The sequence below is a fragment of the Peromyscus californicus genome, unplaced genomic scaffold (assembly GCF_007827085.1).
Source record: "Peromyscus californicus insignis strain IS unplaced genomic scaffold, ASM782708v3 Scaffold_22__1_contigs__length_63687245, whole genome shotgun sequence".
NCBI classification, from domain to species: domain Eukaryota; kingdom Metazoa; phylum Chordata; class Mammalia; order Rodentia; family Cricetidae; genus Peromyscus; species Peromyscus californicus.
In genome coordinates this window covers 27531052-27558641 of record NW_026294525.1, presented here as the reverse complement: position 1 = coordinate 27558641, position 27590 = coordinate 27531052, and the positions used below count along the sequence as shown (strand labels likewise).

Here is a 27590-nt window from a genome sequence, read left to right as displayed (position 1 = left end):
TAAGTTTTGGTTTCAAAACATTTTACTTAAAAATAACAAGTAATGCTCCATAAAAAATATGTACAAACTTCCACTGATACGTTCTATCTGATTCTATCAGCTGGAATTAAACTTTAAGTCCAACTTTGAGTAGCTTTCAGCTTTTCCTTCAAAGTGAAACTTGTAAACATGCTATATACATGAACTTACAATATGAAGACATGTGAAAAAAAAAACTGTCCAACATGTCCCTTGAGGTGATAAGGATGGAGTAGCAGCGGCTGCAGGAAGCAGGGTTAATACAGGAAAATTCACCGCTGGTAATGCACCCAGAAAGGAGCTCGTAAGCAACAACACATTCCTTTGAAAGAGTCTTGGAGTTTTCGGAGTAAACCCAGCACAGCCCACAGGTTCCTTACACATGGATCTAAATCAAGACATTCCATGTGGTTAATACCAGCTGAGGTACAACTTCTTTTCATGAAATCAAAGCAGTAAAACCACCTAGGGAAATCAGATCCTTTGCCATTGGCTGAACTCAGGTGGTCTCAGGATGGCTCTTTGGCATCAGTTGTGAGTCTATACCCAATCAAAGACTCCTTCTCATCGCCCTCATCCACGAGCACATCCACCAGCACGTGTGGTTTATCATAGCCAAAGGAGGTGGGGGCCTTCCGCACGGGTGTGGGCTCCAGCTCTTCGGTCTTTGTTTCCGGGTTAGTGTGTGGGAGGAATTCCGAGTCAGACATGGAGCTGCCTGATGCCACGAGGCCGCTGTCGGAGCCGTTTCTGGAGTGATAGGTGGTGATGCTACAGGGTTCCGACTGGTCACTACTCAAAAGAGAAGAACTGCCCCTTTGTATGGGGGTGGGAGGGCCGTCAGGGGCCACCTCAGAAGTGCTTCCTGCAGGGTTCATAGCCGTGGTTTCATCTGAAAGTTCTTCACATTCTGTTGCTCCTGGGTTGTCTGGAACCGTCACTGTGGACAACTGCTCTTCACAGATCACCGTCTCATTCTCTAGAACAGCTGGGTGGCACGATGTGACAAGTGATACATACTTGGATTCAGGTTTCGTCTCTGAAGTGGCATTTTTTACCACAGAGAGCTAAGTAGAAAGAAAGCAAGACGGAAAATTATTGAGCTTAAATGCCTGTTAAAAAAGAAAAGGCCTAAAAAGCAAATGACATATTTCGGAAAACTAGTTAAAATATGCTCACTGCATTTTTTTTTTTTCTTGATCTTTTTGTTTGTTTGAGACAAGGTCTCATGTAGCCTGGGCTGGTCCTGAAGTCACTATGTAGCAGAGGATAACCCGGAACTCCTTTGTGACACTTCTGCCTTCCCAAATGCTAGGACATAAAATGTAAGCCACCATGTGGCTTGACTATTTATTTATTTATTTATTTATTTATTTATTTAGAGACAAGGTCTTACTATGGAGCTCCTGTTGACCTGGAACTCAGGCTGGCCTCAAACTCACAGAGATCTACCCGCCTCTGTCTTCCAAGTGCTGGGATTAAATGTGAGCCACCACACCCAGCTTGCCTTTTCTTTTCCTTTTCCTTTTTTTTTTTTTTTAAATAATTTAAGATTTATTTATTTTAGGTATATGGTGCTTTATCTCCATTATCTCCATGTACACTTGCATGCCAGAAGAGGGCATCAGATCCCATTGCAGATGGCTGTGAGCCACCATGGGATTGCTGGGAACTGAACTCGGGACCTCCAGAAGAGCTGCCAATGCTCTTAACTGCTCAGCCATCTCTCCAGTCCTTTTCTTTTCTTTTTCTTTTTTTTTTTTTTTTTTTTTGGTTTTTCAAGACAGGGTTTCTCTGTGTAGCTTTGCGCCTTTCCTGGATCTCGCGCTGTAGACCAGGCTGGCCTCGAACTCACAGAGATCCGCCTGCCTCTGCCTCCCGAGTGCTGGGATTAAAGGCGTGCGCCACCACCGCCCGGCCTTTTCTTTTCTTTTTAATGGAACTTATTTAAGACTAAAAATAGGAAGTCATTAAATATCTCATAAATGCACATTGCCTTTTTCAAACCATCTTCTATGTGTCTGTGGGGAAGCTACAGCAAGTGTCTTCCCCATGTACATTTCATGTCAGTGACTCGGCATTTCTTTCGAGTAATGTTTTCTTTAACAGGCACAGAATATGCTGCATCTTTCACACATTCTTATTTATGAAATTATTTCCTCAGGATGAATGACTGGAAGGATTATGTAAAAGGCTGCTGGGCCAGCAGCTTCCTGCAAGGGGCATGCAGTTACGTCTTGACCACGACGGCTGGAGGGTCAGGTCATTTTCCTGCTCTAATGAGGAAGGGATGGCTCAATACAAGGTGGTCTCTTGCTTCCCTATAGTGAGGAGGATGGATAGAGCATATATGTACTGTCTACTTACTGCAGATATAGTCCATCGCCACCTTAGAGACAGTTAATTTCAGCAAATCCCACTGCGCCCTTTGAGCATCGTAGATATTATTCCTGTCATGTCTGAGTCAACATGTCATCATTTCATTACCTTCAAGCAGTCTTTAAATCATCTCAAGAGACTGGGGTGTGACTACACTTCAATGTCAAATGTCATAGTTTCACTCTGGGCCATCTTCCCTTCTAAATGCCAACTGCGAGAAGTATTTGCGTGTCTGCAGCTCTTCAAAAGCCAAGTTTTGGGGGCTCTAGGCTGGCTCTCCCATATCACTGCCTCTTGGAGAGGCCTAACTAAGCCCCATCCTCGAAAGTGGGGCGAGGTCTTTGCCGGCTCCTGCACACGTCTCTACTGCACTGTACACTTACACTGATCGGACTAGCGTGAACGGTTCCTTCTGGACCTTCAGCTCTTTACCAAACTTGTCAGTTTTCATCCTGAACATTCTAAAAAAGGTACCTGGTACACAGTGAAATATATGGGGCTTTGGGTATACGGCAGACTGAAAGATTAGTGTCCAGTGGAATGACTATAACAAGATTAAATAGAATGCTAGTCATTTTCCTGAATGATACTTAGTATTGAAGGGACTGTTAAAGAAGGTTCAGATTAATGTTAGGGTGTACAATTAAATAAATAATTAAATATATTACCAAGGACTTCGGTAGCATTATGCTTTTTCTTTTAAATGGATTCTTCTTAACATGCCAATATGCAAATACCAGGATAGCTACTAGAAAGAGGACAATAGGTACAACAACCAGAATCCAAATCGAATCTAAAAAAGAAAAAAGAAAAGGAACAATCACAAATAGACGACAAGACATTCTGCATCAAAAAGTCTTAGCACCATTCTTCAGCAGATGTACATGTCAATGTCATCAGTATCTGAAGGAATACTGGAGCAGAACTGGGCAATGAAACTGAAAACTCAGGGTACCCCAGCCAGAAGTCAGGCTCTTCCCAGGGCTGAAGCATCCTGGGACTACACTGCCATGACACAGGTAGCTGAAACAGCTTCTGAAAAATCTTCACAGCCTCACAGCAGGGTGTTACCGAGGGACACATTCCCCTCAGTTAAAAAAGCATTTTTAAAAAGCCTCTCCTGAGAAGATATCAATTCTGGCAACATTGCTGATAACTCTTAAAACAATCCAGCTCTGCTCCTCAGAACTCCTTACCACTTATCCATCCGAAGACTCGTGTGCCTATAAAAACACAGAGGAGCCACCTGCACACACATGCTCAGGCCCACAGACGAGCATCCAACAGCAGTAAAGATTGTGTGGACACACACACCCTTTGTGTATTTTGTTCTCACCCTGCTCTCTTATTCACAAAGGAGCAGCAGCAGCATTTCCCAGAGTCCTTTCTTCTAAAAATAAACAGTAGTCTAAATGTTGTGACAGGTGTGTGTCTCCTTAACAGCATTTCATAACTCTTGTTTCTATTCGAAAGCCCCCTCTTTGGAATAGCAACTACACATTACTGCTTAACGAATGCTTACACCATGTCCATTATGGGCTGTGGTTAAACAAAGTAAATCATTATGATAGCAATAAATAAATAAATAAATAGTGATTATCAGTGTTGTATTAGAAGTTCCACTGAAATCCCACTGGGCTGAGGAGACAGCACACAAGACCTATTCCTGTGACAAGAGGACAAAACACTACTGCCACCATGCCATCATCACATTAGTTCCTTTGGTTTCCTATTTAGGCTTTTTACAAAATTGGATTTGGGATAAGTGCACCAATTTTGTACATAAAGTAGGATTTTGTTTTCCAAATAGCCTAATGCAAATTAGCACAAAACGCACTACATTGTTTTAAGTCATATTTGAAGCTTTCATGGAATGGCCTGAAAGTTATTAATATTAAATTTTACATGTCTGGTCTAACATTTCAGCCTAGCTTTCCATCATCCAAAAAGACATCCATTGGGCTGAAGGAATAGCTCAGTGGTTAAGAGCATTGGCTACTCTTCTGGAGGACCTGGGGGTTAAATTCCTAGCACCCACAAAGCAGCCTACAACCACATGTGACTCAAGTCCCAGGGGATCTGATGCCCTCTTCTGGCCTTCTCAGGAACTGCATACATGTGGTCCATTAGACAAATATAAAGACAAAACCCCCATAAATATAAAATAAAATTTAAAAAACGATAAATGAAAACAATAAAGGTACAGGATACAAAATCAAAATATAAAAACAACAGCATCAATATTAAATTTGGTGAAAAAAATAATGGAAACAATCCCCTTCACAATAGCTTAAAGAAAAACAAAGCAAAACCTTGCCTAGGGGTAAATGTAACCAAGGACGTACAAGACTCTGCCCGTGAAAATTTAAAAAAAAATTGGAAAAACAGATCAAAAGAACAAAACATGGAAAGACTTTCCAAATCTATGCATTAGAGTATTGATGGAAACATCTGTACCAGCACTGAAGTCTATAGTTTGAATGCAATCTCCACCAAAATACTAATAATACTCATCATAGAACTAAAACAATCCCAAAATTCATACAAAATTCACCACAAAAGCAAAAAGATCAAAATTGCAGGAATCAAAATGCCTGATTTCAAACTAAAGGGATGGTAACAAAGTGCAGCATGCTAGGAGCAGACCAGCAGATGTGCAGCCCAGCGCAGCAGAGCGGGGGTCCTAGAAACGAGCCCCACTAGCTACAGACAGCTAAAGAGGAGCCCTTTCAATAAATGCTGCGAAACCCGACGGCCACGTGGAGAAGATAATCCTTGCCACATTTTCCACAAAAATCAACTCAAGATGGACCTAAGAGTAGAAAACAGGAGGAATATTTGAAGACAAAGGAATAGGTGATGCTCTGGACAGGACACAAAAGACCTTGCAAACGAATCCTGTAAAATCAGGCCTATCAAAGGGGACAGTCTGCAGAGTGAAGGGAACGGGAGAAAACAGTATCCATTCACTCACTTGATAAAAAGTTAACATAAGGAATTAAAAAAACCTCACAAAACAAGTAACCCAATTAAAGAATGGGCAAATGAATACACACTCCTGGGAAGTAAAATGGCCAACGAATACATGGAAAGATGATAAACGTCCTTAGCCACCAGGAAAACGCAAATCAAAACTACAATAGCAAATCATCTCTCTAAATGAAACTGAATGGCAAAGAGATCACCGTATGTCCATGTATATTGCAGAACTATTCATAATACCTGAGGGGGAGATGAACGGATGAGGAAAATATCTTCTAATGTATAACACACACACACACATATATATACCCACATACACTATATATACATACATACCAATACTATGTAGCCATACGTATGAGTTAAAATCTTGTCATTTACAGGAAAATGGATGGAGCTGTGGGACAACATGCTAAGCAAAATTGGCCACACAAGTACAGAGTGTTCTCTCATATTTTGAAACTTGAAAAAGTCAGTCTTCATGAGGTATGGTAGTGCATGGCTGTAATCCCAATACTAGGTCGGCAGAGGCAAGAATGCCAGAAGTTCAAGGCCAGGCTGGGTTAAAGGGAAAGTTTGGGCTGGCTAGGACTATACACAGAGAGACCTTCTCTCAAAAAGCCAAAGTCATCTAAGTGTAGAATAGTGATGGACAGGGGTGGGGAAAGGAGTCTGGAGAAGGGCGGGAGAACAGGGGAGCTGGAGTTGATCAGCGCTGCAATACCGTATGAAGAAATACCACACTGAGCCGCTAACATACACACTAATGCATGGTAACAACACATACAATGGATCCTTGGTTCTCTGTAGACAATGGTTATTCAGTTCAGTGCTTGCCTGTGTTGCCATAGTCAGTTTATGATACCTATCAACTGATAAATTTTGTTGATAAGGTAATTACACTCATATAATTTAATGGCCTCAAACTAAATTGAACATAAAGACAGCATTCTTTGGGGATATGTGAACACGGGAACAGTCTTACCTTTATCAATGTGTCTATCTACTGTTTTTTGATGACTAGCATGTGGTGATACATTGCGTACCCTAATAAACTTATCTGGGGATCAGAGTACAGAGCCAGCCATTAGATCAGACATAGAGGTCAGGCAGTAGTGGCATATACCCTTAATCCTATCACTCAGGAGGCAGAGATCCATCTGGATCTCTGTGAGTTCAAGGCCACACTGGAAACAGAGCCAGGCAGTGGTGGGACACACCTTTAATCTCAGCACTTGAGATCTCATGCCTTTGCTTGGGAAGCACACAAGCCTTTAATCCCAGGAGGCGACATGGCTAGGTGGAGAAAGGTATATAAGGCGTGAGGAAACAGGAACTAAAGCAGTTCAGCTGAGACCCTTTCTCAGGGTGAGGACTCAGAGGCTTTCAGTCTGAGGATTTGTGGAAACAGGATCAGCTGAGGAGTTGGCGAGGTGAGGTTGGCTGTGGCATGCTCCTCTGATCTTTCAGCTTTCACTCCAATATCTGGCTCTGGGTTTTTTTTATTAAAAGACCACCTAAGATTCGAACAACACTAGCATGTAAATGGGATGCATATTGGTAATGTTTTACATTAAGGAATGACTGACAGAATCTCAGCAGAAGGGTTAAATCTTACCATAAAACATTTAATAAGTTAGCAGAAGTCGTACCTAGTTTTATAGGGCTATGATAAATGGCCAGTGTTCGGGTATGTTTAGTTTACACTTGCATTGGTATTCCAGTAAACTGTAAAGAGTTTTGTTTGGGTTTTAATTAGTGTTTTTTTTTTTTCCTGCTAATGTATATTCGCAAACTGGGTTCTGTAAGAGAGCAGGCTGAACAAGCCATGAGGAACAAGCCAATAAGCAGCATCCGTCCATGGCCTCTGCATCAGCTCCTGCCTCCAGGTTCCTGCCCTGACTGCCTTCAATGATGGACAGTGATGTGGAAACGTCAGCAAAACAAGTCTTTCCTTCTGATTTTCTCAAGGTGCTTCGGTCATGGTGTTTTATCACAGCAATAGAAACTCGAACTACTAAGAGAGTCTCCAACCAACATTTTAGTGACTAGTCACAAAAAAAAAAAAAAAAAATCAACATTTTAGTGAAGAATAGTCACAGGAAAGCCAACTAGAGTACCTCATCTTTGGTTAGAAATACTTAAAATTGGTATTGAGAAATACTATATGTGGTATTTTTCCCATTTTTACTATTGTCGACATAAAAACCAAAGCTCTCACCTTAAAGAGAACAAGAGATAGTTTACTCTAGAGTGAGCAAAGAGCAGGAACACAGATTTAGTTTACCCCAAAGTTCATGTTCCAATGTGGAAGCAGTTTCAGGGGTTTTCATAGTTTTACAGAACGAAAGCCACCCATCAAGGCAAGTTTAAACTACCCTGGTGGGTGCAGCCAAGAGGCAGATACACTGAGATGTGGGAGCTATCTTACAGGTCCATGATGCTCGTGACATTCCTAGCTCTAGGACCAGTGGAAGACAGTGTTCTAAGTGAAAAGCTTCTGAGAGGTTTTTACTAACTTATCACGAGGTGTGAGTTCAGATACAGAGTGGGGCAAGGCATGGCTGTTCCAGAAGGCTAAATTACCCTAAGACCAAGTAATTAGCCTCTGAATCTATAAAATTCCAGCTTCTCTATAGCACTGAAATCCCCATCAGTCCCTGCAGACACAGCTTCTTTTCAGGAGTTTTCATCCGCATTTATTATTTGTATGAGATAGTGGACTTCATTATCACATTGCACATATGTATATAGTGTACTTTGATCATCTCGGATCCCCACCAAGCAGATCCTGCTCCTCCCTCCCACAGACAGGCCAGTGCGTCTGGTCTTTCTCTACCTCCAGCTACCCTTTGAGATTCTCAAGTATCTCTATTGTCTTTTTTCCTTAGCGCTACACATACGCATGTTATACATACATAGAAATATATAAATACAACCTGCTGAGACTGGGTAGAGCTGCCGGAAGGTGTATATTTTTAGGGCAGACCACTCGATATTGGAGAAATAATTGGGAGCTCACGCCCCGGGGAAGACTGACTGCCCCTCTCTCAGGAGTCAACCATCGCCTATAGCTCTTCTTCTAGGGGTGGGGACTTGGAAGGTTCCACTCATCCATCTTGGCATGTCACGTGGTGTTGTCATTGTTCAGGCCGCCATATTGGTGAGATTGAAAACTGTCCTGCCCCCTCTTTGCAACACTCCCTGAGCCTCAGGTGTAGGGTTGTAGTTGTATCAATGGGTGCTTGGCACCCCCCTCAGCTGCTCTCTGCATTAAGGCCAGTTGTGGCTTTTTGTTCCGTAACAGTCTCTGTCTGCTGAAAAAAGAAGCTTTTTTGATAAGGGGTGAGAGCTGCACTTATCTGTGGGTGCATAAGCATGGTATTCAGAACAGTTAGGAAGTACACTGGTTTGGGCACGGGGCAGTAGTAGGCTCTTATCTAGGTTCCACAGCCTCATCGGTCACGGGCGGCTGGCTACACTTACAGTGCCTGGCATGAGTTCCCTTCTACCTAGCATGTCTTACGTTCCAAGTCAGCGGCTGTTGGTTATCCCCAAGATGTCAATACCACTATTTCAGTTTTGGGGACATCGTGCCATGCTGATCATTGCTGTGTTTCATAGAAGGGCATCTGTTAAAATGTCCTCCTCTATGGAAGAGATTCCCTTTAAAGCCCAAAGAGCATGCGCAGTACACAGAATTATATACACGACACACTACATCACAGCTGTGTGGAGAAACCCAAGATAAAACCAGGATACAAAGAAAACCCCAAGCTGTGACTGATGGTAATTGTTTCTTCTAACTTTAAAAACAAGCTACACAACTTATTTGTGTGTGGATGTCTGCATGCACATGCCGACACCCTTGAGTGGAGGTTATGGGACAACTTGAGGGAGTTGGCTTTCTTCTTCCACTATGTGTCCTGGACCCAACTGAGGCCGTAAGTCTTGGAGGCAGATACCTTCACCCACTGTGACATCTTCATGGTCCTCTTCTGGCTTTTCTCAAGTTAACACATTTTCAAATTACCACTTGAAATACAGATATTTGTGTACATAATTTCATATATTTGCTACGTATCTTTTCTTTCCTGGGTCAGCCATCTAGTGGCTTTTTAGTTTGGTTGCTGTAGTACATTTCAATGCCAGAGAAACTGTCTTGTTTTTAATTAGGAGCTTTTCTGGGGAAAGGGATTATTGAATATTTTTTAAAAGAAAAGACATGTGCTTAAGTTATAAATCAATCCATTTATTTTCACATTGCCCTATTTCAGTTAACATTCTCTGTCTTCATCTAGAGGGGAGGGGCAAGAGCTTACCTTTTCTGTGGTTTTGGAAAAGGGGAGTACAGACGTCTTCTGATTTTTCTGTTGTAATGTCCCAGAATTCTGAGTGTCCATTTACTGAAACGCAGTATCTGGAATCCAGTTTGGACACTGAGATGTTGAACTGGCACAGAGTTTCACTGCAATCTTCTATATCAATGTTATGACTTGTATAGAGGATCTACATGGAAAAACAACAATAAGAAAGTGTATGGCTTCTTTAATCTGAGGGGGGAAATCATTGCATTACCCTAGTTAAACGTTGAAGGAAAACATCTATAGAGGGAATATGAAATTAAAACCAGCTTTGATATCAAATTATAAGTCGATCTGTGACTTCAACCCAGCATGAGGAAATACAGTTGTTAAAATGTTCTCTATGGGAACAGGTATTGTTTAAGACTTGAAGAATGGACATGTTCAGGGGCTGTGGAACTAGCCAATAATAGGTTATGCAGTTCCTAGAATATCAGAAGCAGCTGGAGAGAGAGGAAAGCATTTCACAGGAAGCATAAGAAAGTAGCTATACGAAGGCTTCAGGGTCCTTGTGCAGTAAGTACATAAAAAGGTCCCAAGTACATTTGTAGTTCATTCATTCTATTAGCTAGAGCCCATGTTCACCTGTGCTCAGGCCTGGACACACAACTGCCGTGGCTTAGCTAGGTATCCAGTGTGGCCTGTATATTAAAGGGTGGGTCTCTGAGGTGGCAATCCTGGGGTGTGCCTGGCTGAGACCTTTATGAGACGGGCCTCATGGCAAGTGGTTATGCTTTGAGTTTAAAATGTCCCTCACAGGCTTATGTAATAAGGCCTAGGTCTTCAGTTGGTAGTGATACTATGGGAGGTTCTGGAAAGTTTCAGAAGTAGAGTCTAACTGGAGTAAATAGGTCATTTGGGGTTTAGCCCTTGAGGTGCCTGGTCCTGGCTACTCCTGCCTCATACTTCCAACATGTCTGTCCAAGCATATGAAGCCAGGTGACCATGGACTGAACCCTCAGAAACTGAGCCAAAATAAACCTTTCTTTCTTTAAGTTGTTTCTGTCAGATATGTGGTCACAGTGATGAGAAAATAATGAACACATAGCGTCATGCCCTTGAAATGTATTAAGATCCCCCACCCCCCGCCACTGCCTCCCTTACTTCTGCTCTGCTTTGAGATGAAAATGTCTCGTGATAGTGGTGCATAGCATGGTGCATGCCCCATGTGTATGACGTCATGGGTTTGGTTCCCAGCTCAAGGAGAAAGGGGGAAAGAGTGGTCATCACCTGTACACGTGCTGCTGTGATGTGCTTGGAGCTGAGCAGATGCAAACATCACCCTTTGTGTCTCTAAAACTGAGCTAAATAAACTTCCCCACTTCATAAGCTAGTTGTCCTGGGTGTTCGTTCAGGTGACTAATACATGTGTATTACAGTGTCGGTTTAATGTGCCTAACAATTCAGTGCAGATAAGAGGTAAGAACTGTAACAGAAAGTCAGGAGCACTGTAAGATGACTCCTACAAGGAACAAGGAAAAACCAACTGAGCCACCCGAAATGAAAAACCTATGGCGTATGGAAAGAATACAAAGAGGAGCCGACAACCCCTGAACCCAAAGAGTAAGCAGGAATGTGCCAGAAGGAAATGGTGAAGGGCATTCTGGGAAAGTGCATGGAACTTCCAGTGAGCCATGGGCAAGCAGCATATCGCTCAAGAGAAGAAAACAAAAGCCACCCCACCCCCCAATGCCTGCTCTGTTTACACCTGCTCCCTGGACCCCTCCCCTAAGCTCATTGGCCCCTGGTGCTGTCCCCACATGCCAACTGTGCCTCTGCAGAGATCTCTGCCTTTCCCAGGTCCTATGCTTCAAATGATGTCCCCACGTACAGCTGCAGGGACCAGCTTCTGACCCCAGCGTTGGCTCCAGCGGTCACCTTTCCTGGGAGGGTCCTCTGACCCCTCCACTCAAAGCCACTGCTCCAGCCCTGCAGGCTGCCCCCACCCTTCTCTGCTGCCCCGGGATATCCTGAGTTTTGTTTGTACCGTTTGCTTCTGTAGTTCTGTGTCCTTAGAAGGCACATCGTATGGTTTTGATGACCATTAAACAAACAAACGGTGACACTGAGCAGAACGGAGGGAGTACAGTTGGAATCAAAGTATGGACTCCAGACCACTGCCGCAGAAGTGTAATTATATCACTGGTGGTGTACCGCTAGCTTACCTTTCAGAAATAAATCATGGCTGCATATTATTTTATATACTGTATATTACTAGTAAGGAAAAAGAAAAAAAATCCTAAGATGATCTCCAACTCACCAGCAGAAACAGGTATATAGAGAAAGCAACATTCTAGAGAGGGCCCTGCTATTAAACACGCAAAGAGAAAACTTAAAGGCATCTGCTGGCCGGTGTTGGCAATTAACTCCATACTGAGCCCCCTTCAATAGTATTTATGTAGTTTGTTTTTTCCTTACCAGAAATCTATGACCCACGAATCTGATCTGCATATGCATGAGCAGCAGTCTACCTTACAGTTTATGACAGCAGCTTGCACAAGCAATACAATGATTCCTATGTTTAAAAAAGAGAAAAGAGGAACACACACCTCCCCACTCCTGTTTCTTTGCACAAATATGGTGTAGTCGAAGGTGTGACAGGCGCTTTCATCCTCAAACATGATCCCACGCCTTTCCCCGTTTACAATAACCGCCGGGTGAAACACATTGACAGTGAGCTGGTCTCGCCTCCTGATGATGGCCAGGCCAGGTGGTCCAACTTTCCCTGGGAAGAAAAGGAAAGTATAATTCCTCCCAGCACAGCTATTAAATCTACCCAAATCAATGGATGCATTTCAACAACTCTGTGAAGAGCTAGAAGACATTCTAAGAATACAGTGTTTAATAAATCTCAGATGAGAAGCTCTCTTGCCTAAACTCTGCTTTAGTGATTTAATTTCACTTCTGACTTTGTCTTTAGGAAGATACAATTAGTCAGAAACGTTGGTTTTTAGAAGATGAATAGGCTGGGCTGGTGGTACACGCCTGTAATACCTGCTGTTTAGAAGGACAGCACAGGAGGACCATTATGCTCAATGTTTGGGCTGAAGAATGAGTCTGAAACCAGCCTAGGCAAATTAGTGTCAAAGTAAAAAGTAAAACTAGCAAGCTGGAGATGTAGCTCACGGGTGGAGCGCTTGCCTAGCAACATAAGGACCCAGGTTCATTCCCGAGCTCTCCACCCCGACGTAAGTAAACATAATAGAAACTCAAGGAAATACCTTCTCTTTTATCCTTATTTTTTTGTAGCTTAAGGAACCTGTTTTCTAAAAACTGTTTCTGAAAAGGCATATATATATATATATATATTATATATATATATATATATATATACACACACACTATATATATATATTGTGTGTATGAATATTTTGCCTACATGTATGTCTACATATCATGAGCATGCATGGTGCCTGTGAAGGTCAGAAGAGGTCTGGGATTCCCTGGAACTGGAGTGACCGGTGGCTGTGAGCCACCATGTAGGTGCTAGAATTACAACCAGGTCCTCTGGAAGAACAGCCAGTGTTCTTAACCACAGAGCCATCTGTCCAGCTCCTGGAAAGTTCTTTAGTTATCTTCCTCATTGAAACCCAGTGTCTTTAACACCCACGGGTGTCTGGCAAACTTCTAAAAAGTTTGCTCATGATTCAGTTTTTACTGTGAAAATCAGAACTGGAGACTCAGGTAGTCTGTGCACAACCTGTGTCTCTGATGTATGGGGCTTGTGCGGTGAACGTTTGTATGTGCTTCTCCGATGTACCGTGCACATACTGTCTTCCACCCAGGTCTGGTGTGGACTCTTCAGTGTACCTCAGGTGTACTTTCTGGGACACAGAAAGTCCTTGATAAAGCTGTGGCAGACAAATCTGGCATACAGATGGCATGTACCAGATGAACCCAGAGAATAAAAATACCTAAAGTAAGCAAAGATAGGGCCAGTGGAGTATATATATCCAAAGAGTTGGGGCAGAATCAAGGCACGTGGACACCACAGGCATGCCAGCGTGGAAGTAACCAGGCACAGAGGGTGAGTGAGGAAGGAAGGGAAGCTGGAAGGGATGCCATCAGGTCTATCAGACTAGGGCATAGGCTAAGGTGGGATGCCCCGCCCAAGATTATAACTGATACTGAACACTCTGGAGCTGGAGTGAGAGCTGAGACCAGTAAACTACCGGTAGGATGCTGGAATGGCAAAGAGCTGAAACTTGGATTCAGAGACAAGAAAGAACTCTACACTTGTGTTTCTTTGGGACAGACGGACGTCAAACTCTTCATTAGCCCTTGTTCCCTGAGCCTCCTGCCTGCCTGCTGGATGACAGGTGTGGACCACCATCACTGGCTGGAAACTCTATGTATTATGTTAATGTATGTTAAGTTGGTATTTATGCTCCCAAGGTTTTCAAGGACTTAAGGGAGGTAGGAGGAATGAGTCCCACGGCCACGTCCTCTGTGATCTAACTTTGAAATAAATTTCCTATCAGACAGGGAAAGAAAGGCTAGTGTAGCCATGCTGAACAGCACTGGTCAGGCTTTGAATGGACTGGATGTTAAACGGTTTTCAAGTGGGAAAGCGAAGGCCAGTTTAGTGCTATTTGTGGGGCCTAGAAGGAAAAGACACTGGCTCCTCAAATTCTGTCATACGTTTACTAGACACTTGTAGCAACCATCAATAAAAGCAAACATACACAGAAGTATAAGTACTTCAGAATTAAAATGTATCCATGTAGGGGATAGAGAGATGGCTCAGTGGTTAAAAGCACCGGCTGCTCTCCCAGGGGACCCATGTTTGGTTCCCGGCACCTACATGGTAGTTAGCAAACACCTGTAATAGCAGCCCCAGGGGGATCCAACGCCCTCTTCAGGCTTCTGAGGGCACCGCATGAATGTGGTGCACATACATGCAGGCAAAGCGCCATACACATAAAAATAAATAAGTAAATAAAAATTTCAAGAAGTTACCCATGCATACAATCTTACTTACCTTGTCGGCACATAATAAACTCTTTAGACAATGCGTAGGCAGATTCTTTCTGTCCAAGAGTAGCTTTAACTCTGGCCCAGACAGACATATCAGGATCTTGAATTTGTTCATAGATATTACAATGATGATCAGAAATGTTGATGCAGGCGTCAACCCATTCGTTCCTGAAATGAACAGGAAGAGTGAAGTGACACATGGGAAATCTTATTACCACACAAGCTTTAGCCATTCATCTGTGTTTTGCTTTGCATCCAGCCAGATGCTTGGAAGAGCTAAAATAAAATAAGACAGAGAAGGCAGATGAAAGAAGAAACCCTTAGTCTTGAATGGAATGTACAAACCCAGCATCCTTAACCCCAAAACTCGGAAATTCCAATGGCTCGAAAATTCAAGGCGTTGAACACCCATTTGATGTCACAGAGGAAAGATGCTACACCATGCAAAGTTGTTTGTTTCCTGCATGAAATTTGTTGTTCAAAATATCATAGAGACTAGGGGAGACTAGATGAGTGACAGAAAGTTTGTGGGGCATGTGCAAAGCCTTGGGTCCAATCCTTACAAAAATTATCCAATTTTAAAAAATGGATAAAACACCATAACAAATTACAACAGCTACTTTCAGGCTCTATGTGGATAAGGTACATATGACCTAAGTCTCATGTTTACACTTAGGTCCCACCCCTGAGATATCTACTTAGGTATATATAGACCTTTCAAGATCTGAAAAAAAGCCAGAAATATGAAATACTTCTGGTCACAAGCATTTGAGATAAGGCATACTTAACCCTTGCTGTAAATTCCTTTGTAAGAGACAGAACTCATACAATACATTTCATATTTAAGTTTTAAAACCATTATGGAGCCCGTTAATACAGATGTGAATCAATTACAAAATCAGACATGCCGGGCAGTGGTGGCGCACGCCTTTAATCCCAGCACTCGGGAGGAAGAGCCAGGCGGATCTCTGTGAGTTCGAGGCCAGCCTGGGCTACCAAGTGAGTTCCAGGAAAAGGCGCAAAGCTACACAGAGAAACCCTGTCTCGAAAAAACAAAAAAACAAAATCAGACACATTACAAAAGCTCTTCATTGTGATCAGGTTTTTTTGTTTTGTTTTAGATTTATCTTTCTAGTAAAATTTACAGGCATTACAGGGAGATAACACCTAAGGTATCAGCTTCACTTGACAAAACACAACATTTTAGAAGTTCCTTGCCCACAAAAGAACTTTGCATTTTCCCAACTTCATCATTATTTAATGACAATATGGATAATGGGGTTTCTTTCTTATTTATCACGTTCTTATTGATATTGCTGCTTAAGCTGTCCCATCCTTCGGCCAGTAAGAGCCTGCTTCGGGATGGCTATTGACATGTCCCCATCATCTGTTTCTACCACGAGGGAGACTTTCTAATTGCTTTTCTGTCTTCCCAGGCTGGGGTTGTTGTTTGAAGGTACAGTGCTTGTTTATGTGAATAAGTTGGACCTCAGCCCCAGAAAGATGAAACAAAAACCTGCCAAACCAATCAAACAAGTCAAACTCCCTCAAACCCCAATAAAAATCTTCATTTTGTTTCTTGGCTTAACCCTGGAAGCAGCAACTCTAAGGAAAACACGAGGCTCTTCCTATAGGTTCCCACAACATTGCTACCCATTCTTGCAGGAAGCCAAACTCACTGGCTTGAGGGTTTTCACTCCCGCCCCTTCATTCCCAGACAACATCCACCCAGACAGTTCATCTCATTCATCTTCTCCAGTGGAGCACAGTGCATCTGCCTTACAGAACTTACCTTTTCTTTTCATTGAACAACATAGTCTGGAAGCCACTACATTTAGGGCCATAAAATATGAAATTTCCTTCATATTTTACAAAGCTAACTCAGTAATCCATTTCTGTAGCAGTCATGTGGAATCAACAGATCTAAAAGCGAACCCTGGCTGGGGAGACAGCTCAACCAATCAGGTTCTGGCTGCGCAAAGCATGAGGGCCTGAGTTCAATCCCCAGAACCCACGTTAAAGAAACACACAAGCAAATAAACACACAAGGACTGACATTTGAGGTTGTCCTGCCCTCCACATGTATGTGTGTATACATGCACACACTACTGCATACACACACACACACACACACACACACAAATGCAACATGGGGGCTGGTGGTGTAGCGCAGTGGTAGACGGCTTACCTAGCCAGTGTAAAGCCTTGGGTTTGATCTCCAGCACCACAAAAAAATCGTGCCCAGGTAAGCATATTAAGTTTTGTCAGATAAAAGTTCTTCCCCCAGGGCCAGATCTATTTCCATTCACATTAATTATGCATGAGGGTTTCTGTCTCTCACAGTTTTCAAATACAATATGTTTTCAGGGTTTAATGTTTCTGTCAATTTACTAAGGGACTATGTTGGAGAGTTTTATGTCAGTTTGACACCAGCTAAAGCCATTTAAGAGAGGGAACTTCGCCGGGCGGTGGTGGCGCACGCCTTTAATCCCAGCACTCGGGAGGCAGAGGCAGGCGGATCTTTGTGAGTTCGAGGCCAGCCTGGTCTCCAAAGCGAGTTCCAGGAAAGGCGCAAAGCTACACAGAGAAACCCTGTCTCGAAAAACCAAAAAAAAAAAAAAAGAGAGGGAACTTCAATTAAGAAAATGCCTCCACAAGATGGGTCTGAACATAAGCCTGTGGGGGATTTTCTTAATTGGTGATTGATGGGGGAGGGCCCAGCCTATTGTGGGGACACTCCTGGGCTCGTGGTACTAGACTGAGCAAGCCATGAGGAACAAGCCAGTAAGCAGCACTCCTCCATGGTCTCTGCATCATCAGCTCCTGCCTCCAGATTCCTGCCCTGTTTGAGTTCCTGTCCTGACCTCCTTTGATGATGAACAGTGATATGGAAATGTAAGCCAAATACACCCTTTCCTCCCCAAGTTGCTTTGGTCATGGTGTTTCATCGCAGCAATAGAAACCCTAACTAGGACAGAGTTATAGTAACTAATAGCTCTTGAAATATCTGTGGACTTGTATAGAATAGGATATTCATGTCCTCATGGTGTTTTGTCCCACAGGTTATTTACTTAAAAGAATGTACAATGGATAGATCTGAGTGCTAACACCTTTGTCAAATGACCAGGCTTCATGATACCATGCCTGGGATAAGCATTCACTATGATCTGTATGGTAGATACAAAGATTGCCTTCATAGCATGCCTATCAAAAGTTGTTAACCTCAATTAAATCATGAGAAGACAAATCCACATTGAAGTCTTGTTTTCCATTTGAGTCCACTTGACCTATAAGTATTTAATCTGAAATACTGCTAAACTACTGTCAAGGTGGTGTTTACCCGCACTAACATTACTTCAACGCATTTGGGTATTCTTTGCTAACAGCTAATAACTCTTAAGAGAGATTTCCTAAGAGACTAGAGGGAAATCTTGGAAGGCAGCAGCACTTCTCTACTTCACTAGTCAGCATCCTGAGCATTTTGTGACGTCCACAGACAGCTGATTAAAGTTCGGTGAATGGGAAGGAGGGATGATGGAGGAACATGGAGTTATGGAATATGCAAGGATTCTGATTAAAACAGAATAGAAATAATCAATGAACAATACTCACCCATAGTTCTTTACCTGTGCAGTAAAGACAGGAGTCTGTGGCATGTCCGGGTATTCCCAGGACAGGGTCGCGTCCAAGTTATAAGACTTAATTAGAACATTAGTTGGTACAGGCACTGGAAGAGATTCAAAAACAACACGGGTCACAGTTAGAAAGGAACACCAACAACAGAAGACCTTAGTCAATGACATGTTAGACAAACACGCACAGGAAACCGGAAGTCAGTCCAGCAGATACTGAAATCATTTCAATCACAGCAAACTCATAGGATGCGTGTTACTGAAAATGTACAGAGGAGTTCCGATTCACTTTAGGTTATGTAAACACCCTCATGACATAAGAGGTGATGGTTAATCCTCAATGTCGTCTTGAATATATTTAGAGTGACCCAGTAGAGAAACATCTGTATGTGTCTTCGAGGGTGGTAGTTTCTGGAGAAGTTTAGCTGAGAAGGGAAGACCCACCCTGGATGTGGGAGGCATCATTCTAAGGCAGGGGTTCTTAACCTGTGGGTTGAGTCCCCTTTGGCAACTTTTATTTATTTATCTACAAAAAAATATTTACATTGTGATGCCTAACAGTAGCAATATGACAGTTATGAAGTAGCAATGAGAATAATTCGATGGTTGGGGGGTCACCAAAACTGAAGAACTGTAAAGGGTCACAACATTAGGAAGGTTGAGAACCAGTGTTCTAAGGGGTCCCAGACTGAATAAAAAGAGAAAGGGGTGGGGGGAGAAGTGAGGATCGGCTTCATCTCTCTCTTCCTGACTGGGTTGGATGTGATAAGTTGCCTCCTACCCTCTGCTGCCACCCTGCGTCCCTACAACAAACTGCAACCCCGAGACTGTGAGTCAAAGCAAGGTCTTCCTTCCCGAAGTTGCTTCTGTTGGTTTATTTTGAAACAGCAATGGGAAAATGAACTAATATATACGGGAAACACAAAGACAGCAGAAGACAACCAATTCCCACAGCATTTTAGTGGTTCCGATAAAGCAGCGCACTGCCTACTGTAATACCAATCATTCATTCACTTCATCGGAAGCACTAGAGTTTTCGGGATTTGCCAGCACAGACTGCACTCAATGTCCGTAGAAGAACTGGCTGCACCAGGGCTTCCCACTCTCACTCTAAAATGCCACCAGGCTCTCAACACTGCCTCCCGGGGGAATACACCTTTCCTATTTTTTCTAGATAGCACAAGGAAATCTGCCTAACTACCGCGGAAGCATCCACTGGTCATAACAGTTGAGAAACAGTGCTTCGTATGTTTATAATTTTAAGTAGCTCTTTAGTGTTTGGGAGGGGAAATGCCTAACTTCTATTATGATCAACGTAGGGTGAGGTTTATGGCAAAGATTGAGATTATGAAGGTGGAGGATGGAATGGCTGTCCCCAGATCCAGACACTCAGCAGATTTTCTTGATCTTTCTGGGGCCATTAGCCAGACAACTGAAAACTATCTACTATGCTCCCAGAAACACCACAGATGCATGCTGGGACATCAGTACCCATCAGCTTTGATTTTCTAAGTAACTTCCTTGAGAGCAAGCCTAAAAATAGTGGTCTCGCCTGGCTCCTTTCTCTCCTGTTTTTTGTAAGACTGCCTGTGGCCATTCACAACACAGAAACCTGGGGCTCCTTTAGGAGGGGGTTCTTTCACAGGGTGTGTCTGTACTTCAACCTCCCCAAACAGCCCAGTTCCAGTTAATAATCGATAGCTTACGAAGACATAAAAGCTACTCCTTCCCTCCAGAACAATTCAACATTACTACCAAGAAAGCAGCACACAGTGGTTACAGCATATCTAAATCAATCAGCACACATACACACACACACACACACACACACACACACACACAATCTCAAACCAAACCAACACACTTACAGAACCGGGTGTCGGGGAGCACACCAGTGATGCCAGCATGTAAGTGGAGTTTGAATGGGAGTGTTTAGAATTCCAAGGCCAGCCAGCCTGTGAGATCTTAGCCTGAAAAACCAGGTCAGGACGGGGATCATAATGAATCTCAACTACTTTCAGAAAAGCCATTTCTCAACTTCAGCATCAGCTGCCTCTGCAGAGCCTGAAAATGTCAAACCATCGGTTCTCATTCCTCACTCTCCTCCTCACTCTCTCTGTGAGAATTTCAGACGGACACATGAGGCTTTGATCAAATTTATCCCCACTCCCTCCCTCCATCCATATCCCTCATCACCCAATCTCAGGAGCTGTTTTGTGTTGTTTTTTAAGGGCACTGAGTCCCTGAGTGCCGCCTGCATGGGCTTAGGGCCATCTGCTGGGAGCAGCCTATGGGGGGGGGGGGGGATTATCCCTGAATAAAACTGACTCCCCTGCTCCCCAGGAGCCAACAACTGCCAAGAGCTCCTCTGGGGGGGGGGGGGTGAGGAGTGGGGGGGTGGGTCATGAGCCCTTCTCCCACCCAGGCTGGGATTTTGAATAGCTTGACCTTTCTCCTAAAAAACAAACAAAACCATTTATCTTGAAATAAACCTAACCAAGGAAGTAAAAGACCTGTACAATGAAAACTTTAAAACAATGAAGAAAGAAATTAGACACCAGAAGACGAAAGACCTTCCATACACATGGATTTGCAGGACTGATACTCTAAAAATGGCCATCCTACCAAAAACAATGTACAGATTCAATGCAATCCCCATCAAAATTCCAATGCAATTCTTCACAGAAATTGAAAAACAATCTTAAAATTCATATGGATACACAAGAGCCAAGGTAGCCTAAACAATGATAAGCAATAGAAACACTGCTAGAGGTATATCACATTCCCTGACTTCTGACTATACTACAAAACTATCGCAATACAAACGGCACAGGACCTGAATGAAAACAGAGACATTAATCAACTGAATAAAACTGAGGATCCAGATGTAAGCCCAGGCTTCTGTAGTCACCTCTTTCTGACAAAGAGGCAAAAAAAAAAAACCAAACAAACAAAAAAAAAAAACCACACCGAGGAAAAGCCAGCATTTTCCACAAATGGTGCTGGACAAAGTGGACAGCTGCATGCAGAAGAGTTGAGGCTAGACCCTCACCTCTTGCCCTGCACAAAGCTGCCAAGGGATCAGGGACCTCAGCAGAAGACCTGGTGCCCTGCCTTCTTTTCAACAGCCTCTTCCAGAGTTAGTCTGTCAGCATTGGCATTTTGAGAAGAAAGGAGCCCAAACCAGGGGGCGCCTTCAACACTTTGCTCAAGCCCCTCCTGGGCTAGCTCACACAGCTCGCTCGGAAAGCACAGTTTCTACTTGTACATCCTTAAAGGCCAGAGCCGCTAAGCCTCCTGCCTCCACAGCACAGGGATGCCCCTCCTCCCATTTTTAACAAGCTCTTTACTTCCTTTTAAAATCTTTTAATGTTTTTAAGATTTGTTTTTATGTGCATGAGCGTTTGCCTGCGTCACAGGAGTGCCTGGTGCCGGTGGAGGCCTGAAAAGCACATTGTAGTCATCGGATCCATCGGAAGTGGAGTTACAGATGGTTGTGAGCTGCCATAGGGTGCTGGGAACAAAAGCTGGGTCCTCTGCAAGAGCAGCGAGTGTCTTTAACCCCAAGACATCTCTCTAGCACCCAAGATCCTCTTTTTTAACGAGAAGGCACATAGAAAGGATCACACTGTAGATGTAATGAGCATAGTAAAAAAAAAAAAAAAAAAAAAAAAAAAAAAGGCCTTTTTGACATGTAAAAACAGCTTCGTCAGGAACCCGACTACACCCAAGGCTGCACCTGATAACCACAACACAACCCAGTGACATCACTCCCTCAAGATAACAGACACACAACTAGAACCCCACAACGCCCACTGGACAGCATATAAGCAGAGACCAAGAGCAACGTTCTGCTCTGCACACCTGGAGAGACACTACCTTGACCTGCCCTGTGGCTGGAAGAGTTGTCCCCAGGATCCTGACCCTCGAATCAGAGTCCTCTGTTAGAGACTGGACCTGACCTTCGGTTAAGATACGTCGCACAAGTGAGCAGATAAGCTTAGGACTATAGATAAGAATTTAGAGTGTGAACCTTGAGTGATGACCCTCATCATAATAAAATATGACTTACTAACTATGAGTATCTACTTTCTTGATCGAGACAGTAGCCCAGGCTAGCCTTCAAATCACCATATAGCCCACATCAAGCAAACAGGTAGTAGGAAGACGTTTCAGTGCATTATAGCAGGAATTACTACTAAAGAGAAACTTTTGGTTACTATACCAAAAGACATCACCTGTGGTTTAATATAACCAGAAGAGAAACCATGTGGTTAGGTTATTAGACACCACTTTTGTCTTTGTCAAACTTACACGACCACTGTCACGAGGTTTCAGATTTTATCACCTGACCTTTAAATTACAATGCAGAGTAGTTAAAATAATTAAGGCTCACAGCAAACTTCTATTCCAGATATATTTACACTGTATAAATAAAAACACATGTAGAGAAAGCAAAGAGGCGCTATAATCTGTGGAGTTTAAGATTATGCTAGAATGGTTTCACAAACTAAAACAACCTTACAGATTTTGTGATCTCTTAAAAACAGAGTTCTCTGTAACTTGTTTTCAGAGAAGGGGTCAGAATTATTTGAAGATCTCACTCCCATACTCCTTCAATTCAAAACCAAAGGTCATAGTGAAATGAATCATCCGGGCCCTTTTCCAAGAGACTGGCTTTCAGAGCAAAGATCTACTGGCTTGTAGATGGGAAAAGCATGGGGACATCTCTGTTTTCACCACGGTGATTTCTTACTGTGAACTGAGAGATGGAATGAGAAATTCATCTACAGAGAAAATACCAAGGTTTCGTTATTTTTTGTCAAAATAAATTTATGACTACCCTCTCCCTCTGGAGTGGGTCATTCACAATCTGAGGGAGGAGCTGTTTTTCTTTATGCATTTCAACTTCTATTTTGGGAGGCAGCAGCATGCCTTGGGTGTGGTGGCGCACGCCTTTAATCCCAGCACTCGGGAGGCAGAGCCAGGCGGATCTCTGTGAGTTCGAGGCCAGCCTGGACTACCAAGTGAGTTCCAGGAAAGGCGCAAAGCTACACAGAGAAACCCTGTCTCGAAAAACCAAAAAAAAAAAAAAAAAAAAAAAAAAATTACATATGAACCAATTCCTTTCTCTCAAGAAGTCATTTCATACTGATCAAAATCTCATTCTGATTACCCGTGCAATTAAAACAAAACCATCTACACTACTGCCATGTGTTGCTATATTTTGTATGTTAGCTTCTAAAAGCTATTATTTGTTTTCAGTCTCTTAGGGTTTGTTTTAGAATCAAAATGTCTTCTTTCAAAATCTGTAGGGATTGTGAATTAGAAGTTCACACTTTAAAGGAACTGGTGCCGTGGCCTGGGGGTATAATTCCAGCACTCAGAAGAAGGCTGAGCCAGGGAGTTCAGTTTGAAACTAGCTTGGGTTACATAATGAGATACTACCTCAAAAAAAAAAAAAAAAGTACACAAACAAATAAAAAAAACAAACAAACATGGGAACACAACAGAAATCTAAAGAAATGCACTTAAGGATCTACCGAATGTCCTGAAGAGTGAAAAAGAGAGAGAGAGAGAGAGAGAGAGAGAGAGAGAGAGAGAGAGAGAGAGAGAGAGAGGGCTGCCTCACCCTGTATTATAAAATGCTAGGGTGCAGTTCAGAAGGGCACAGATCTTATCACAGAGGGCAGGATTTGAAGACTTGAAAACCATGAAGTCACACAGAAGGCACCTCAGGAGGAGGAAGTGCCTGGCACTCCATCTAAGGCACTGCCCCTGCCAGGCAGCTGTGTTAGTCTCCACCCACCTCCAGAGTCCAACTGACTCCGCCTTCTCAATATCCCTTCAAAAGGCACCCTCTCCTCCATCACACAGTCATTTCTCGTGGAATCCTCCTGACACTTGACACTGAGCTCCAGCCGAAGGGGCTTTCTTCTTCAAGCTACTGTACATGATGCCTGGCCTTTCTAAACAGCGTTATCTGAACCTGCACAAAATCACCCGTGGACCCCAGGAATGGTGGGCACTTTATATTCTTGGCTCAGGCTCTGCACTTCTGTCAGGAACACTATGCTTCTATTTTTGAGAATTCCACGCCACACCTTTCAACAATATCCTTTCCACACCAGTTGGCACTCAGTGAAGCTAGGGAAATCAGAGCCTCCCTTCCCCTGGGATTTTGTTCAGTTAGAAGTTGCAGGATTTTAAAACTCAAAGGCTACCGGCACCTGGCACCCATGATTCCTGCCAAGTAGGGAATCTGTCCATGGCCAGGCCACTAGAGATGAGAAATGGTAAGTGGTAGCCTTCTTGTGTTCCAAGTGCTAGCTTCCTGAGCCAAGCTGAAAGCTCTCATTTTCTGCTTAACTCTGACTTGGATTCTCTGAACAGTTCTCTTTTGGGTTAAGTCAGCTAAAGCCACGTTTCCATCCCTTGCTGTTACACACGGCACAACTTTTAATAACTTCCTCCTGCTCCCCTGGCACACGTTCTATGATAAGACACTTACCAACCTGCTGGCTTAGCATGCCACTTCACATCCCTGCAAACACGATTCTTTCTAGACCTCTGGGTTAAGGTTCTCTATGAAATCCTCCCAGAGTCCCCTAGATGGGGTTTGGGACCCCTATCTTGGTTTCTAGCAGTCTGTAAGTTCAAGTTCTTATCACTGGGTACTGCAATTGCCCACAGTGACAGGCAATTTGCCCTGGGTAATGGCTGCTGGCAGGCTAGTTAAGAACGTGGACTCTGCCACTTAGGAAGCGACCTCTACCTCTTGGACAGCCCTGTGTGCCTCACTATGGATGCAGATACCAGCAACACTACATGGGAGGTAAGAAAATAGATCTGTTATGCCCTCTGCTAAGACAGTGCCCAGCACTCAATAAGTCCTAACCATGGTTTGTCTCCCTAGCCCTTATCTATCTTAAGGGATGACTAAGGATTTCTTTGCTTGACAGTTTTTTGGTTTTGGTTTTTTTTTTTTTCCTCAAGACAAGGTTTCTCTGTGTAGCTTTGGTGCCTGTCCTGGATCTTGCTCTGTAGACCAGGCTGGCCTCGAACTCACAGAGATCCGCCTGGCTCTGCCTCCCCAGTGCTGGGATTAAAGGTATGCACCACCACCGCCCAGCACGACAGTTTTTTTTTTTTTTTTGTTTAAATGAGTGCATCCTCTATTTAGTTTAAAATGTTAAGTTACCAAAGTAATAGATTTTAACACAGCATTTTCATACATACTACATACATGTCATCATACTCTCTAATTTGCCCCCCCCCCACTTGCTCCTGCCTCTTTGTTTCTGGTCACCTGCCTACCCTGAGGACCCTCCCTTCTGCATTCACGTCCCATGTGTTTTATTACCCTGTTTTGATTTTTTGTTTCTCCTCCCTCAAGATCTTTCCCTCCCCTGTCATGGTCTCCTTTTCACACACACAATCTAGAATCTATATATGGTAAGATAATATAGTATTTGTCTTTCCAAATCTGGCTTATTTTCACTTAACACAACTAACACTATTCTGATTCCATTTTTCCCCTGCAATTATGATTCCATTTTTCTTTATACCTGAGTGGAATTTCATTTTGTATATGCATCTCCTTTTCTTTATCCGTTTTTCTGATGACTGACATCTAGGTGGCTTTTTCCTAGCTATTGTGAATAGTTTTACTTGACCTTTGAAGATCAAGTCAAGGCAGGGCTGAATGGGAATGTGGCACACCTAACTGGAGCTCCTGGAGTTAAAGCGGTTGGATCCCCCCAGGCCTTCCAGCAGCCACTAACTGGGAACACCTCAGACACTTAAGACTAGGGACTGGGAGGGAGTGGATGATAAGTTGTATTGCTCTCTCTAGAGCTCTAATCATTGAAAACTATCCCCAGCATGTATTCCCCGGTTAATGTGAACAAGCAGGTGAAATCAGAGGCTCTGAGCAGTTACACTATAGAAGAACCCTTGCATCCCAAACACTTTCACACTTAAAAAGCCAGACTGACAAATCAGAACTCCTTAATATCAGTTGGCCCATCTTTCTTCTCTCCCACACAAAGGTTTTGGACAACCGGAAAATAAAGTCTATACATAGTGAGTTGCACACCCGATGCCAAACGCTGCCCTGGAAACTAACTATAACAGACTAAACTTTAGTCACTAAAGGTTTGTGCTGTTGTATTGGCAAAGAAGAAAGAGGCGAAAGTGGCGTGTAAACCACCGTGAGACCGGCGCCCCTGAGGTCCCTGGACCCGAGACTGCTTTGCCTAAAGCGGTGCAGCCGGACTGGGAGGGACTTCCCGGCCGGGAGCCTCCCGCCTGGCCGCCTGCCCTAACCTTGCCCCAACCCTGCCCCAGCCCTGCCCGCAGCGGCTCCGAGTCATTACCGGAGGGCGGCTCTGGATTCTCCAGGCTAGTCACAGCTCCGCTCCCGGCCTCGGCAGACAGCATCAGGACCACCAGCAGAAACATGCTGCTAGCTGCGGCTTGCGGGTCCATCCCTGAGCGAGAGACAGCTGGAACAGCGTTCCCCCGCGGCCTCTGGCCCGGGACTGGCGTCACGTCCGCCCGCTGCGCTTAAGTGTAGGGGACTAGGCCGGAGGGATGGGCGGGACCAAAGTCAAAGTCTAAGCCTATGAGAGCAGGCAGGGCGTGTAAGGGGCGTGGCTTTGGAGGGAGGCGGAGCCTTGGTCAGGGCGAAGTGTGGAGGTAGAGGCAGAGGCGGACCATCAGGGGCGGGGTCAGGGCGGGGTCTGGGCAGAGGGGCGGGACCAACACGCGATTTGTAAGCGTTGATTGGAGATCGGGGACGAGGATGGGATTTGAGGCGGGGTCTGCAAGAGGAGGCGGGTCCTGGACGGGTCTAACGTGGATAAGGACGCCCGGCGTGGGCGAGGTCTGGCTCGTGGAGTAGGGCGTGGGCGGAAGCCGTAAACTGAGTTGGAGGAGGGGTGGACTACCCTGAGGCTTGAAACTAGGCGTGCCTCGTCTGTATTCAGGCCCTGGTCTCTGGGATACGTGAGGAACTCTAATCCAAAGGTTACTTTCTTTAAACTTGACACCACCTTCCGCAATTCCTCCTTCTGTTTTTGTAGTGACCTGGGGTTGCAGACTTTTGCCTCGATCCACAACCCAGACGCCATGGCCATCTATCTCATCCATCTACCAATCTAGGCGTCATGGAGTCTGAGGTTTTACAAGAGTTCGAAAAAGCCTTCCCCAGTTCCTGCCAGTTTTGTCTGCGGAA

The 27590-nt window shown here is 43.9% G+C and overlaps 1 protein-coding gene across 1 annotated transcript; it reads right to left on the bottom strand.

Annotated features, from left to right (window-relative positions):
• Positions 1-26934, bottom strand: Ifngr1 (interferon gamma receptor 1). The gene is made up of 7 exons (XM_052751127.1): positions 26731-26934; positions 18333-18447; positions 14725-14888; positions 12293-12468; positions 9702-9888; positions 3066-3190; positions 1-1085 (listed from the first exon to the last, which is right to left on the bottom strand). Exons 1-7 carry the CDS (start codon positions 26840-26842, stop codon positions 528-530), a joined length of 1437 nt encoding a protein of 478 aa, XP_052607087.1. The 5' UTR covers positions 26843-26934; the 3' UTR covers positions 1-527.
• Between the last annotated feature and the right edge of the window lie 656 nt (positions 26935-27590).

What these genes read in the sequence shown, in the direction of transcription:
- Ifngr1 (XM_052751127.1), bottom strand. Translation starts at nt 26,842, where the DNA reads ATGGACCCGCAAGCCGCAGCTAGCAGCATGTTTCTGCTGGTGGTCCTG. An exon ending in GAATCCAGAGCCGCCCTCCG is followed by an intron (nt 18,448 to 26,730) that starts GTAATGACTCGG and finishes AATCTCTTCCAG; the next exon opens with TGCCTGTACCAACTAATGTT. An exon ending in GTTTATTATGTGCCGACAAG is followed by an intron (nt 12,469 to 14,724) that starts GTAAGTAAGATT and finishes TTTTCTTCCCAG; the next exon opens with GGAAAGTTGGACCACCTGGC.